Genomic DNA, 12,160 nt, shown 5'->3' on the forward strand with positions numbered 1-12,160 from the left:
TGCCAGGTGAATTGCCATGACACGTGTGGTAATGATTCCTTATCTTTACATTTGCATGTTGTTTGTTGTTAAAAAGTAGGATCCTTGTTGAGGAAATTGTTGGACTTCACCCTTTTGTTTTTTTTCTGCAGGTATTAGATTTTGTTCTTTGTATGTTTACATTTGTCTTGCATAGAAGTATGCCGGCTATGAGAGCTCTTGTTTATCTGGATGTATGTATGTTTCATTATGATTAGGTGTCTTTGTCTTTGGATAGTATTGCTGAGGTTAACTTGTAAATGAGCTCTATTTAATAGACTTAAAAGTAAACGCTTACAAATTAAATACTTACTACTATTTAGAAAACAGGCCAAAATGAATTTCAGGTCCTCATGATCTGGGAAATACTCACTATGGAATTGATATGAAGCTAGCTTAAGCTTGTTGGTTTGACTAATACAGACATGTCTTTTAGAAAATTCAAACTATTTAGGATAAATCTTATAACCAGCAATAGAAATTTCTAGTAAGCGTTTCCGAAAAATAAGTATAAATTGTGAGAGATGCCTTTAACATTACTTACTTACTTAGGATGCTTTTAAATGCTTGTAATAGAAAACACAACTAAAAGTATCTTAAACAATTACGACTAATTCCTAATGGTTCCAGCATAGATTCAGTCAGTGAATCAGTGACATCAAGGATCCAGGTTCTTGCCATATTTTCCTCTGCCATTCTTACATGTCAGTTTTGTCCTCGGATTTGTTCCCTCATGATCTTAAGACAGCTTCCACGGCACCAGTCCTCATCCAACAATGACCAGATTCAGGAAAGTATGAACCTTTTGTCCCTTTCAAGAGCAAAGGAAACCCAAAAGTTCCCTTATTTGCCTTCACAGTTCTTAAGCAAGGTTGCACCTGTACTAAATCAAATATTGCCAGGAAGAAAAGGAATTACACCAGGATTGCCTTAACCTAATCCTCATTCACCCACTGGGGCTAAGGAGGGACCAATGAAAATCATGGGCCTAATAACTGAACAGTATTGGGATTCTCTTGGCAAGGAAGTATGAAGGGAATTGTTGGTGTGGTCAATACAGACATGTCTTTTATTGTGCCTGGGTTTACTGAGGGTGAATGGGTTTATGTTGTTTCTGTTGCGCAGTTTGTCAACAGAAAAAAAAATTAGCTTGGTATGATGAAATTCTTATAAGTAAATTAGATGCATATAGGATGAGAGCTTTTGGGTGACCTCTTTAGAAATGGCTGTGATTTGGGAATGTCTACTTAAGGGTGGTCCCTCCAGATATTTGGTAACTTAAATTTTAGAGTTGTGCTAGTTTGGGTGGGATGATGGGGGGTTACTGAATAGCTAGGTCATTCCCAGGCAGGGTACTGAAACATTAAGTACTGAACATAGAAGCTAAAGGTGTCTGGGACTACGTTTGGTGCCACACTGAGATATTTTCTATAAAAAGCAGATGTTTTAAAAAATTATTATTGTTGTTTGTTTGCCAACCTACAGAATGCTAAAGGACAGTTCATAATTGATTGCTTCTTGGTTTTCACTAGAAATTTAAGCGTTTTTGTTCAGAGCTTTGGATTCAAATTTAAATATGTAATTAAAGCTACTAAAATAATAAAGGAAACATTTCAGTATACAGCAGGAAAGTAGGATATATGTTTGGAGTTCTACACATGGTTGGGCTGAGATTAGGTTAAACTTAAGTAAATGGATTTTGTTATTAAAAATAGGCTGGTGCAAAACTAGATTTGGTCCCTCTCTACTAAGGGAACAAGTTTACTCAGAATGCTGCTTTTGATAACAGATTATGTGAACTTCCTTGCCTTTAAGTGATCTATATTTGCTTCTGAGATCTCTTCTCACTTTGGTTAAGAAACAAGTATTGTCTTACAGTGACTTGTGATCTTATTTGACCAAGTGTTTTGAAACTTTTTGACGAACTTCCCAAGTATCAAATTTTAATTAAAATTCTTTTGACCTTCAGCTAACTTTGGGATGCTTTAGAGGGCCCTTGACGCATCTTAGAGAGAAGTATTTAACTCGTATTATTTGGTACGTTGAATTACACGGGAAGCATTGTCAAGTGGGTGATAAGCCTCCTCAGATTATACAGTACAGATAAATGTTATTAATATAGATATTCTAGAAATTATGTAAAGTTTCTGAAATGTAGATATGTCCTGGTATAATGCTATCAGTCATAATTCTGGTTATCTTAAAATGTTGTATATCGCAGCAACTTGACTAAGCTTTTTTGTTAACACACTGTAATCAGATCTTTAACCTTGCCTTTTTAAGTCTTTAATAGACAGTTAAGCTGATGCTTTGCAAAAGTGCTTCATCTTCAAGAAGATTCATAGGAATGACTAATAAATTTTAGATTATACTACCTTTTTTTTTTTGCCGCACGACATGGCAAAATTAAGTCACGATATTAATTCCCCAACCAGGGATTGAACCCGTGTCCCCTGCAGTGGAAGTGCAGAGTCTTAACCACTGGACCACCAGCGAAGTCCCTCAGATTATACTGCTGAACTAGGTAAGAAATTAAAAACCCTAATGGAAATCCTGATGGCTTCATAAAAAGTTAACAAAAGGATTGGTTACTAAGTGAACTGGTGAATATGGTTATAATGTTTATGGGTTTTGTCTGGAAAATTACTGATTTTGATTTGTGTTTTCCAGATATAGGGAAGCACTTCCCCTCCAGTGACTCATGACTTACAGCAATTTGGTAAATTATACCTTGCTGAGTAAAACTGAAATATTTTTCTTTTCTCTCTGGCTGGTCCCTCCAGAAACTGGAGATCCTTGGGTTCTGAGCAGCCTTATCAGGTGAATGGGAAAGACTGTCTGTCTCCTGGCATGTACAGGAATCTTGATATTTTGGGGACCAAGAATGCCACCGAGGCAGAATCTGATGGCAGGCCTTTGGCATGGATTTCCTGGCCTTGAGAGGCCTTTGGGAATTCAGTCTAAGACTCCTGAGGAGTTCCACCACAGGCAGTTTGGGAAAGCCTATGTAGTCAACTGACCAGACTTAATTTACGTGTTTGTGGAGAACACTGCCTGCTTTAAGTCTACTGCTAAAAGCACATGTACAATGCTTGTGTGGCAATTGGGTATAAGTAATAAAATGTATGGCCTATAAAGTGTATACCCATTAACATACCTCTGAGCCTGTTCACAATATTTGATCAGTTTTCCCCCATCATGAATATCTAGGCAAATATAAAGGAGGCCTAGCACCAAGGGACATGATCTAGACCTGGGGCAAGAAGCTAAATCACCCTGGCATCAAGGGACATGTTTTGGTCTGTTGAAGAATTTGCAATTAACAAGGGAGACGATGGGAAATCTACATATTTTGAGGTCTGGGTAAGTCATTCTAGCTGATACATGATTTCTTAAACTTATACTGACCAGAGCAGCTTGTTTTGTGGCCTTTCGGACATGCATTGTACATCTGCCTTGGCCACGGAGGAGTGCAATACATTTGAAAGTCAAAACTGGAGATGTGGTTCAGACGTTCAAGGTAAAACTAGGTGGCCATTGTGCATGTGATTTCAGGCACATTCCTATATTGCTGAAAACTTGAATTTTCTGAGCTCTGTCCTACTTGGGATGCCACCAGCCATTCTCAAAGCAGTGTCTGCTGGCAGATGGCAGCTGCAACCATATGACCTCAAGATCTCCTCTTGTAACTATTAAACTCTTAGACAATAAAATTGTTTTAGATGTCAGCAGAAAAAGGATACGTGCAGTGGTCAATTGCTCCTGTTATATATATGTTAATACCACATCAGAAGTTAAAACCTACTTAGATAAAAGCACACAACTGGCTACCTGGCTACAAGTCTCCCCCAAAGTGCCAGGTCCAGACTGGTTTTCAGGCTTATTCTCCTGAATTCCTCAGGGAATGAGATTTTTATTATACAAGACTCAGATCCAGGACTTGGAACTTGAGAATATTTCCAGCTCTGTGTCCATTCCCCAAATCAAGGTAGGACTACGTTCCATTTCAGCAGGAAGTGGCCAGAGTGGTAATCAATCACCCCATTCCCTGAAAGAATTGGGTAAGGATGAAACAGGATTGGAGTTTGAAACCAAATCACTGTGAAACGGAGTTCCTCTGCTGAGTTTATGATTAACCTCTCTATCCAAAACACTGTTCCCCTCTTGTTGTCCAACACCTTCTCCTCAAGATTGAGGAGTATCAAAGAAAAGGGAAGAATTGTAATATGGAGGAACAAATCTGACTCCATATTAGATCTGCTCCTTTTACTTTAACCTTATTTAACCTTTGTGTTCTGTCGCCTGTGCTTAGTCATGCTGGCTCTGCATCTTTTGTAAAAGAATGCTGCCTATAACCTGAAATACACAGGACAGCCTACAGGATAACCTAACCTTGACCTGACCTGAACAGAGAATAACAGGAACATCAGGACCTGACTGTGACCTGGCCTACGTAGACAGCTACATCCAACAACACAAAGAACTTTGCAACAACTAACCACGCCCCTCCCTCATCTTGCCTTTAAAGGGCTTTGCTAAAAGCCTTTGGGGAGTTCCAGCTTTTTAAGGCATAAGCCACCCATCTCTTTGCCTGGCCCTGCAATAAACATTTCTCTGCTCCAAACTCCGATGTTTCAGTATTGTTTGGCCTCACTGTGCATCGAGCACACAGTGTGTGTGTGCTGTATGTTGTTATGTGTAGATGTGTGTGTGGTATGCATGATGCGGTGTTTCTGTGTGGTATGGGTATGTGTGGTGTGTGTGTGGTGTATATGGTGTGTGTCTGTGGTTTGTGTGGTGTGTGTGTGTGGTATGTGAGGGGTGTATGTGATAGGTGTGCATGGTATATGTATGTGTGTGGTGTGTGTGTGGGGGGGGGTATGTCCAGTGTGTGGTCTGTGTGTATGTGTGTGGTATATGTGTGTGTTGCATGTAATCTGTGTGTGGTCTGTGTGGGGTGCGTGTATGTGTGTGATCTGTGTGTCATCTGTATGGTGTGCATGTAGTGTGTGTGGTATATGTGTCTGTAATTTGTGTGGTGTCCGTGGTGTGGGGTGTGTGTGTGGGATGTGTGTCTGTGGTTAGTGTGGTGTGTGTCATGTGTTCGGTGTATGTGTGTGTATGGTATATGTGTATGTGGTGTTTCTATCATCTGTGCTGTGTTTAGGGGTGTGTTTGGTGTGTGGAGTGCATAGTGTATGTGTGTGGTCTGTGTGTATAAGTATGTGTGGTCTGTCTGTGTGGTGTGCATGTGTGTGTGTGGTATGTGTATCTGGTTTGTGTGGTGGGTGTGAGTGTGGTTTGTGTGGTGTGTGTCGTTTGGTGTGTGTCTGGTGTCTGTGGTGTGTGGTGGGTGTGAGTGTGGTGTGTGTCAGGTTTGGTGTGTGTGTAGTATATGCATGGTGTATGTGTGTGGGGTGTGTGTGGTGTGTGTGGTTTGTGTATCTGTGGTGTATGTGTTGTGGTCTCTGTGTGTGGTAGGTTGTGTTTGTGTATGGTGTGTGTCTGTGGTTTGTGTGGTGTATGTGTGTGGGGTGTGTGTGGTGTGTCTGTGGTTTGTGTATCTGTGGTGTATGTGTTGTGGTCTCTGTGTGTGGTAGGTTGTGTTTGTGTATGGTGTGTGTCTGTGGTTTGTGTGGTGTGTGTGTGGGGTGTGTGTGGTGTGTCTGTGGTTTGTGTATCTGTGGTGTATGTGTTGTGGTCTCTGTGTGTGGTAGGTTGTGTTTGTGTATGGTGTGTGTCTGTGGTTTGTGTGGTGTATGTGTGTGGGGTGTGTGTGGTGTGTCTGTGGTTTGTGTATCTGTGGTGTATGTGTTGTGGTCTCTGTGTGTGGTAGGTTGTGTTTGTGTATGGTGTGTGTCTGTGGTTTGTGTGGTGTGTGTGTGGGGTGTGTGTGGTGTGTCTGTGGTTTGTGTATCTGTGGTGTATGTGTTGTGGTCTCTGTGTGTGGTAGGTTGTGTTTGTGTATGGTGTGTGTCTGTGGTTTGTGTGGTGTGTGTGTGGGGTGTGTGTGGTGTGTCTGTGGTTTGTGTATCTGTGGTGTATGTGTTGTGGTCTCTGTGTGTGGTAGGTTGTGTTTGTGTATGGTGTGTGTCTGTGGTTTGTGTGGTGTGTGTGTGGGGTGTGTGTGGTGTGTCTGTGGTTTGTGTATCTGTGGTGTATGTGTTGTGGTCTCTGTGTGTGGTAGGTTGTGTTTGTGTATGGTGTGTGTCTGTGGTTTGTGTGGTGTGTGTGTGGGGTGTGTGTGGTGTGTCTGTGGTTTGTGTATCTGTGGTGTATGTGTTGTGGTCTCTGTGTGTGGTAGGTTGTGTTTGTGTATGGTGTGTGTCTGTGGTTTGTGTGGTGTGTGTGTGGGGTGTGTGTGGTGTGTCTGTGGTTTGTGTATCTGTGGTGTATGTGTTGTGGTCTCTGTGTGTGGTAGGTTGTGTTTGTGTATGGTGTGTGTCTGTGGTTTGTGTGGTGTGTGTGTGGGGTGTGTGTGGTGTGTCTGTGGTTTGTGTATCTGTGGTGTATGTGTTGTGGTCTCTGTGTGTGGTAGGTTGTGTTTGTGTATGGTGTGTGTCTGTGGTTTGTGTGGTGTGTGTGTGGGGTGTGTGTGGTGTGTCTGTGGTTTGTGTATCTGTGGTGTATGTGTTGTGGTCTCTGTGTGTGGTAGGTTGTGTTTGTGTATGGTGTGTGTCTGTGGTTTGTGTGGTGTGTGTAGTGCGTGTGGTGTGTTTTGTGTGTGATGTCTGTGCGTGTTTTGTGCCGTGTGTGTAGTGTATGTGTTGTGTGTGTGGTGTCAGTGGTGTTTGCACACAGGCAGTACACGCAATGTCCTGACACTGTCCTCTGTGTATGGGATGAGTGTTCTGTCTTCCCAGGTGTGACAGGGGTGCCCTTTTCCTCACGCCTTCCTTTACACACACGGGAAAACCAACGACAGGGGAGACTTGGCAGTAGCTTAGAGCCAGGCCCACTTCCGGTTAGTTTAAAGAACATTTATGGATGAAATGGCCAATCTGAAGTAAAAAAAAAAAAAAAAAAAAAAAGAGGTTGCGGGGAGGGAGACAGGTTAAAAAGAGAAGAGGAAAGGAAGCAGGAGGAGGAGAAGGAGAAAAACTTGTGAACTTCAGAACACTATACTTGCGGTCAAACAGAACAAATTTCTTTTTACTCGGTACATAAACTTGTCCTAAGCAATGTGCTCGAAGGGAAAATTCCCAAGCTGCAGTGCTAGGTTCGGAGTCATTTATCAAGTTAATCATGATCTATTTTCTTGCCCTGAATAGCGTCAGCTGGAATATGTTACATTCCATCCCAGGAAGGGAATCCAAGGGAACAATTCCCAGCAAGCAACTGTTCAGTCTGCAGAGTGAAAACCTCCAAGTCCTTTCATTACTGTTCCCAATATTTTTCCATCATCTTCCAATTGGGGAGATATAGTCAAATGGGAAAATAAGGATTGGAACATACATTATACAGTTTTGGAACCAACATGGTGTTGGTGTCAGGAGAGACCAAGATTCCAATCAGAAGGCAAGGCGAGGCTTGGTACAAGATATTCACTTACAGAGGGTGGAAAAAATAATAAGGCTGGCCTGGTACATACTTGGCACAAACTTGTAAGAGTACAAGTGCTTAACTCAGTTCCTTTCACAAGTACCTGAAATAAGTGGTTGGCCTAATGATATTTTAGCATTCAGCTATGTAATATTTGACAGGATAACAGAATATGCAAAACTATAAAAATGTAGTGAATTGTACACTGTGAATTGTAAAAATGAATATCAATTTGAGGGATACAACAGATTTAAAATGTAAATTTTTATAATTCTGAAGTGTTATTATGTTCATTTTCTTCATTTGAGATAAAAAATGCCAATATTCTATTTGACTCACAGACCTGATGTAGCCACCTTAACCATGAATGTCCACAGGAAAAAAAATGAATTGGGCTACAAACTAGTTTCTCTAGTTTATGAATTATTGTCAGCCATGAGTTCTCTCCCTCTTCCAAATTTGGGCCTGATATTAATACTACAAAGGACATATGTATCTATACATGAAAAGGAGGAAGCTGGGAATTTTCTGGATCATGTGGCCTAACAAAAAATTTCTCATGGAATACACAATGAATTGAAGCAATATTTTTAAAGAAAATTTACTTAATTATAATTTATCAAGTTAATTTCTTCTATTCTTCCTTATTTGGTTGTGAGTAAATAGTCTACCGGCAAAAGATATTTTCCTATTGTACTAAAGAATCATATTATCCAGTTTTTGGCATTGGTCTAGAGTCTAGACATTTTTATATCAATATTATGCAAAAAAAATCACTGGAATTTAACCTAATTGACTACTCAAGGCACTAGATTAAAAGTCAGTGAATCCACCCAGGAGACAAGCAAGCACAGGTGCACAGCAGTTGACCCCTGGCATGTCAGCTGGTGCCTTTTGGGTTCATGTGAATGTGGGGAGGGTGGAAAAGAGCGAATTTGTTGACAAAATTTGCTAGTCACCCAAGGTCAGATTTTTTGCCTTGGATTGTTTTGGGAGAACCCTGCCAACATTTAGGAAATATGATAACTTGGACATTTGCCTATAATTCTTGTAACCCCTCCTGGCTGGAGCTAAGCATTAGCATTAAAACACTCATGTTAAAATGGTCCTCCAAGGTTCAGCATCTCTAGGCTGCCTTACTCTGCTCCCTGTTCCATTTCACCTCAATTCTAAAAGCTCCATGGGTTCTTCTATCCCAGTGATGCCGAGTTGCATCAAGTTGGCCAAGACAGCAAGCTTTGGGAGTTAGTGGAGGAGAACATTTTGACATCATCTAAAAAGAACATGTTTTGTAATTACAAGAGGGTAGGGAGTGAGGAGACTTCTCCCCAGATAATTGGACCCAAATGGAAATAAGGCTTTGCAAAAATTGAATTATTGTAAAATATCAGTAACAATGATGTCTAGATGGTAAGTCAAACAGTGGCTCCCTACAAAATCCACCGATTTATCCATTCCCTGATGAAAACCTTTACTCAGCGTTTCCTCTGAGAAACACTGCCAAGCACATGGGTGGGTGTTAGACAACACTCATGTGTAAGGGAGATGGCCCTGCTCGGAGAGCCATTCTCAGAGCTCCAAACGGACGAGGACAGCTGCCCGGTGCCCTCAGTCTCCCTACCACTGACATTTCCTCACATAAGCCAAGAGGAGGAGTCTGTGACTCAGAAGGCCCTTAGAAGCATTTCATGGCTCCACCCTTTTCAACTGCAGGCATCAGAAGAAGATCCTGACTAGGCACAGCCGGGCACACTAAGGACACAAAGCACGGCTTGTTTAAGTGAACTCATCCCTGTTTTGAAACCCACTGATAAACACAAACTTTTTGCAGATAAAACAAGAGAGGCAGAGAACAGAAGGTGGTTGCCAGGGGTCAGTGGGGGCGGAGGGGCTGACTACCACGGGCAGCAGAGGGGGCGTTCTGTGGGAGGGAGTGGCTGGTCCTGCGTCCTGACTGTGGTGCATCTACGGCTCTGCGCATGTCTCAAGGCTTACAGAGAAGTACATATACCAAAAGTGAATGTACTGGATGTCCATTCACAGTAAACGTAAAGAAAAGGGGACCCGCCTGCACCGTTGGCGGGAATGTAAATTGGTGCAGCCACTATGGAGAGCAGTATGGAGGTTCTTTAAGAAAACTCAAAATAGAGCTACCATACGATCCGGCAATCCCACTTCTGGGCATATATCAGGAGAAAATGTGTATCTGAAAAGATGCATGCACCCCAATGTTCACAGCAGCACTATTTACACAAGCCAAGACATGGAAACAACCTAATGTCCATCAACAGAGGAATGGATAAAGAAGATGTGGTATATATACACAATGGAATATTACTCAGCCATAAAAAGGAATGAAATAATGCCATTTGCAGCAACATGGATGAACCTAGAGATGATCATACTAAGTGAAGTCAGACAGACAGAGAAAGACAAATACCATATCACTTATATGTATAATCTAAAATATGACACAAATGAACTAATTTACAAAACAGAAATAGACTCACAGACATAGAAAACAAACTTATAATTATCGAAGGGAAAAGGAGGTGGGGAGGGATAAATTAGGCGTTTGGGATTAGCAGGTACACACTACTACATGTAAAATAGATAAACAACAAGGTCCCACTGTATAGCACAGGGAACTATATTTAGTATCTTGCAGTAAACCATAATGGAAAAGAATGTGAAAAAGAATATAAACACGCACACACATATCTGAATCACTATGCTGTACGACAGAAACTAATACAACATTGTAAATCAACTATACTTCAATAAAAAATCTTTTTTAAAGTGAACTCAAAAATTATATACATAACAGTATCTTTAGTCAAGTGTGGAAACAGAGACCATAAAATAACCCATTGGAAATATACAGCACTTTCCAGGTTAAAACTCCTCAATGTAATTTAAACTGTATACTCCCATTTGTCTTGACTTTAAAAGATTAGGAGACATGTTGATATGAAGATAAATGTTTAATAGATGTATTGGACAAGAATAAAACTCTGTCTCCTAACAAACAGCCAGAGCAAGAACTCTCTGCCCCCAGAGACAGAGTGTGCAGTGACAGCACAGTTCAAGACCCCATTCCAACCGTGTCCATCAGACTGGGCACTGAGCCTGATCCGCCTTTGTACTTTCAGCACAGTTTTGCTCAGAGTAGTGCTCAAAAAATCTTGTTTTACCTAAAGTGAAGGGAGGAGAAGGCTTCTGGCGGGTACACACAGAGCAGAAGCTCGGAAGTATCCCCAGTGTGGGATCCATGTAACTTCAAGTTAATTTTGCCACCGTGTGTAAACCAAGACTGCCCAAGGTATTTTCATTTCATTTAGTTTGGAAGTCACTCAAGGTGGAGTTCAGAATTAAGAAATTGGATGCTATCTTGGATACTGGTGATGGGCCATGAAAAATAAATTAGGTCCTTTAAATAGTAAGTACTGTATAAAACAACCCAGGAGTTAGCCAGAGAAAAAAATGGCAAAGCCAATTTTTAAATAAACTTTTCTGTAATCAATCAAATCTTTTTAGAATTCAGATAATATAACAGACTCAGAATTTGGTCATAAAAAGAAAGCTGCCAAAATAACAACATAAAATAAATGTAGAACACTTCATTTTTACGAATTTGTTTTTTCAAAAGAAAACAGAGACGCTGCCAATTTATCCCTCAGCAACCTTCCAACTGGGTAAAAGCACTAAAATAATATATGCTATTTAAAAATTATAAGGAATCCGTTAAATTGCCAAGGTCTCAGATTTCATGTATTGAGGATTTTGCTTTGATGGGAAGCAAATGCTATACACACCCTATTGGAATTAGATATTTCTGGATGTGAGCAGCAGTTTTCTTTGAACTGGACGGAGAATGCTGTATAAATGAGACTGAATAATAAATACTTGCCTGTGGAGTCCTCTCTCAGCGTCAGACACCAACCAAGCAGCCTGCAGGAAGGAGGAAGAAACTGGCCTGGGCTCATGGATCCCCCCTTCCAGGTTTAGACAGGGAACAGTTGACCTTCAGCTCCTTCAGAGTTCCTGCTGCACTGGGGGAGGCTTGTTCCCGCCGCCTTACTGTCTACACGAGGCCACTGACTCTGTTAGAGGCCTATGTTGTTGCTTATCCTGCTTTGCAGCTACCCAGGCTCTGTGCCTCTGTGCCCAACTCTCTAATACACCAATGACAGCCTTTCCAGGGGTCTTACCTTCGCTGGGAGGCCGAACACGTGGCCCAGCCCAGGCAGAGAACCCAGACAGGGTCAGGAACAAGGGCTTCAGTTCTGGCCCTTTCCTATCTCTTCTCTTTTCCCCTTCCCTCTCTCTCTCACACGTTTATCATTGGTACGCACCATAATGTGTTTACTAGGTGGTATAAGCTGTTACAGCAGAAGGTAACAAGGCTTCTAATTGGTGCAGAAGCCTGCATTGGGCGTCTCTTACAAGCATTCCACCAAGCCAGGCACAGGGAGATGAGAGAGGAGTGGGACCCAACCCCCCCCTCCCTCTTGGCACTCTGAATGACTGAGATCAACTCACAGGCGTATTGATTTGTCAGGCAGACCCTGGTTGCTGAGCAAGTGGCCATAAAGACTGT

The 12,160-nt window shown here is 41.6% G+C and overlaps 2 protein-coding genes across 8 annotated transcripts in view; one reads left to right on the plus strand and one right to left on the minus strand.

Annotated features, from left to right (window-relative positions):
• Positions 1-4,642, plus strand: part of SAP30 (Sin3A associated protein 30) — a 101,332-nt gene extending 96,690 nt beyond the window's left edge. For both annotated transcript variants that reach the window (XR_014247463.1, XR_014247464.1), the window contains 4 exons: positions 2,454-2,542; positions 2,802-2,838; positions 3,229-3,381; positions 4,331-4,642. The gene's annotated coding sequence lies outside the window, so the exon portion shown is untranslated. The remainder of the gene's footprint in view (positions 1-2,453; positions 2,543-2,801; positions 2,839-3,228; positions 3,382-4,330) is intronic.
• Positions 1-12,160, minus strand: part of LOC309633364 (uncharacterized protein) — a 93,264-nt gene that overhangs the window by 25,618 nt on the left and 55,486 nt on the right. The window contains exon 6 of one of the 6 annotated variants that reach the window (XM_082402151.1): positions 11,523-12,156. The exons of the other annotated variants lie outside the window; for them this stretch is intronic. Coding sequence (XP_082258277.1) covers positions 11,891-12,156 — 266 coding nt within the window. The 3' untranslated portion in view covers positions 11,523-11,890. Of the gene's footprint in view, positions 1-11,522; positions 12,157-12,160 lie in introns of those variants that run through there. 6 annotated transcript variants of the gene reach the window in all.

This window comes from Balaenoptera borealis (assembly GCF_965194805.1).
Source record: "Balaenoptera borealis genome assembly, chromosome: 8".
Lineage (NCBI taxonomy): Eukaryota > Metazoa > Chordata > Mammalia > Artiodactyla > Balaenopteridae > Balaenoptera > Balaenoptera borealis.